The 3,477-nt window shown below is 41.2% G+C and overlaps 1 protein-coding gene and 1 non-coding gene across 2 annotated transcripts; both read left to right on the top strand.

Moving 5' to 3' along the window:
* Positions 1–72: 72 nt before the first annotated feature.
* On the top strand, positions 73–145 carry TRNAF-GAA (transfer RNA phenylalanine (anticodon GAA)). Its single transcript has one exon. It is a non-coding gene; the product is annotated as a tRNA-Phe (tRNA).
* Positions 146–185: 40 nt separating this feature from the next.
* Positions 186–2,161, top strand: LOC123124355 (uncharacterized; the record flags this gene model as incomplete). The annotated part of the gene is given in 4 exon segments (XM_044544984.1): positions 186–1,089; positions 1,166–1,296; positions 1,385–1,506; positions 1,697–2,161. Coding segments are annotated over 3 exon segments (978 nt in total). The 3' UTR covers position 1,506; positions 1,697–2,161.
* Positions 2,162–3,477: the final 1,316 nt, after the last annotated feature.

The raw sequence follows: 3,477 nt of genomic DNA, 5'->3' as shown, positions 1-3,477 counted from the left end.
ACTTTAATTAATTTTTAGTCCTTTTAATTGACATAGATACAAATACTCTACTAGGATGATGCACAAGAAAAGGTCAGGATAGCTCAGTTGGTAGAGCAGAGGACTGAAAATCCTCGTGTCACCAGTTCAAATCTGGTTCCTGGCAGAGAAAAAAAAAGATCCACCGAATAGGTATTGATCCAAATGCACAAATCTTTTACTGAAATCAGGGAGAACCAACACAGGGGCCTCAATTAAAGCTTGCTTGAGAACATCAAAGGATTGCTTTGGCTTGTCCACACAAATGGTACTCCTTTCTTTAACAAGTTCGTGAGAGGTTTTGGGTTTGGCTGCAGGGAACATACAAAATTTGGAAGTGATTCAATGGAGGCGGGGGTTGATGTTCTCGATGCTGTTTATCAGAATGCTATTACCATGGATGAGGATACCATGGAACCGGATGAAGAATCTGTGGCAGCCGTCCACTTCTTTCTTTTACTCTTGGGTGAAGCGCCGCGGTCTGAAGTTTTCAAGACAATCATCTTTAGCACCATCACAACAAAGAAAGTTAAGCAATGTCAATCAACCGGTCTTGTCTATGACTCGCTTGCTAAAAATTGGAATAAGTTGTGCAAATGTGTGTGCCATCTACGGCTGATGGTAATAGAGGCTCTCATGGAAGCAAACTTAAGGGTTGAGAGACCAAATGTCATCAAACCGGCTGAACCTCATCACACTTTGGTTGATTTGTTTAAAGAAATGACAATACACAAACGAAAGGCCCAGTACAAGTGTAGCTCAATTGCAATGGATGACAAACTCCGGCAAGTATATGGATTATTGAAGGAAAGAGGTGCTGATGGCAAGTATGTTTACAGCGAAAGTGCCTACAAAAACATCATGAAGTGCTTGTCTTTGATACGGTACTCATCTGTGGTGATTGGGCTTATGGTCAGAGAGAAGCCATATACTTATCCCATGTTCCTTATTGACACTAATGACACGTCTGTGAAGTATGTTGCTGATGAACTCTTGTTTTGGGATAAGTATAAATCTTTCGAAAAAGATCACAAGGCAGCTTTTGAGTCAAAAGATCGTGTTGAATGTGAGGTAATGTTGAACACATTGTACTTTACTGTTGATGTCTTTTCAATCTATGAACTTGTGTCTTTTTGAAAACTTGCAGTGCCAATATTCACTTGTTATGAGATTTCTTCCTGATACAACTCCGTTTCTACGGCGGTGGGGTTATTCAGCATCGTTAAGCATTGAAGAAATTAACTTGTGGTGTGACACGTTTAAATCGAAGACTCCCAGGTAAATTTTATAATATGTTGTGAAAATGTTTGTTTGTGCGTTGAATGACTGTTACTCTAGCTGATGTTGAATTGTTTGGTATTAGCAGCATGGGTGAAGTACCAGCCGGAAAGTTTGTTATTCGTGAGTGGAGGAAGGTGAATTTAGAACTGGAAACCAAGTTAAAGGCTCTGATTGTCTTCATTGGAGAAAATTATCTGGGTGACTGAGGTAATTGTTGTCATTTCCTATCAGTTTGGTTGTATGTTGAGCAACTTGGTTACATTTTAGAATTTTTCCTTGAGTGAATATTTTTTTTGCTTTGGTGTGCTTAGAAGTATGGAGATATGTATTCTAGGGATCTGTTATTTGTTACCTCATCAAATTTGTGTTTTCTCAGGTCAAATTTGTGTTTTTTCAGGTTAGCGCAAGCTAGAGACTCCTGCGATGCGAGCTCTTGATGGACAGTGTTGTGTGTGTCGGTTGGCTTATTTTGCTCTTGTTTTGGTACCAGTCCTGTTTTGGAACCACAGACAAGAATGAAGAATTGGCCTGCCTGCTGCTAGCGGGGGCTGTCGTGTGGTTGTTTTTTGCTGTCTGCTTGCTTGCTTGCATTTGTAAGCAGAAGAATGGACTCATGTTGTCCTGCTGCTGCCACCTGTGGCATTTTTTGCTCTCTGTTGTCTAACTCGAGTAAGGAGCATGCATGCTGTTGTCTCTGGTTACAATGCTCCTTCTCTTTTTTAGTGGGATTTGCGCTGGTGCATTTTCTGTAGTTTAGTTTAGATAGCAGAAGAGTAGAGTTGATGCTGAAATCGACAGTGATCCTGAAAGATTATTCTTTTGGTGATTTGTTTTACGGTCGTGGGGCTAACGCTTGCTTGTAATTCGGGTTCGTATGTTTGGTCGGTGGGATTGCATTCCTTTTTCTTAAGAGTATGGATCGAAAGTGCTTGTTTCGACTTGGTCCTCTTGGATCAGCTGTGGCATAAGAGTAGGCCGTACTCGGAGCCAGCAAGGATGCCGACGCCCGACGCTGTGGCAGCACTTGCCATTGCCTGCCCAAGATGCAAGTAGATCTCTCAGCCCCCAGGGCGCCAAGTTGGGTACATTAGCTAACCAAAATCTCATCAAATAATGGCTTGTTAAAGTCAAACTATGCTTCTTGAGTAGATCACTTTGTAAAGTAATAGTCATGAAACCACCCACCAGGGAGTGAGGCCATTTGGAGGCCGCGCGACCTGCAGGCCTTTATCTAGGCCATGTGTTGAGACGATGTGATGTGTGCACCCTGTATTTGCAATGCATGTACGCTAGCTATTAACTGGTAATACACAGGTGCTAGATTTGTACATGGGCCTCCGTTTGGGTGGAGATCTCAAGACGTGATGTGCCTCCTGGCCAGATTTGAATTTTCCACATACGGCGACAGGGCCTGGCTGATGTGTCATTAAATTAAATTTTCCACATTTGCTTGGAGGCGATGCACAGGTTTACCTTTTCCCAGTCGTCCACTTCCTCTGGCACACTACACTGGAGCGATGGAATAGAATTCTTCAGGAGTGTCAAAATTTATACTTGTTCTAATATTGGGATTGGGTAGGGTGTGTGGGGAATCTCAGCTAGTGTGATGCTATGATCCCCCAAAACGGTTTTTGCTACCAATCTTCGTACAACTTAACACGGTGCTAGTTAGAAAATAAAAATAAAATCAGTGATGAGCAAGGTGCGTGTAAATTATTTTAAAATAAAATATGACCACACCAGGTAGAGTGCATCTTATTTTAGCTGGTTAAAAAAAATGATGTAAAACATAAAAATAGAATAATTATTTTTCCGTCTTCATCTGATAAAACTGCTACCATAAAAAAATGGTAGGGTGCATCTTAATTTAAATGATCAGGACAATGGAGTATTATTTTTGATTGGCTGAAAAACTGAAGAGCATCGATAGTTGATCAGTTTTCAGTCTTTGCTAGAGGACTGACAATAAAATATGATTCCGTGTGTGTGATTTATCTCATGCCCTTGCGAGTATAATTTATGGTAATTTCTTGGAATTTTCACATCTGCAAAACTCTAGTTAGTGGAATGCCATGAGGTCGATGTGAGGTGTGATTATGGTATGGCATCGAGGAACCAAATTAGGATATATGGTTCAATTGGTAATGGAATTATTCACGCGCGCGCGTGGGTGTGTGT

This window comes from Triticum aestivum, chromosome 5D, assembly GCF_018294505.1.
Source record: "Triticum aestivum cultivar Chinese Spring chromosome 5D, IWGSC CS RefSeq v2.1, whole genome shotgun sequence".
NCBI lineage: Eukaryota > Viridiplantae > Streptophyta > Magnoliopsida > Poales > Poaceae > Triticum > Triticum aestivum.
Note: the sequence above shows the minus strand (reverse complement) of the source record. Positions and strands in the feature narration are given on the sequence as shown.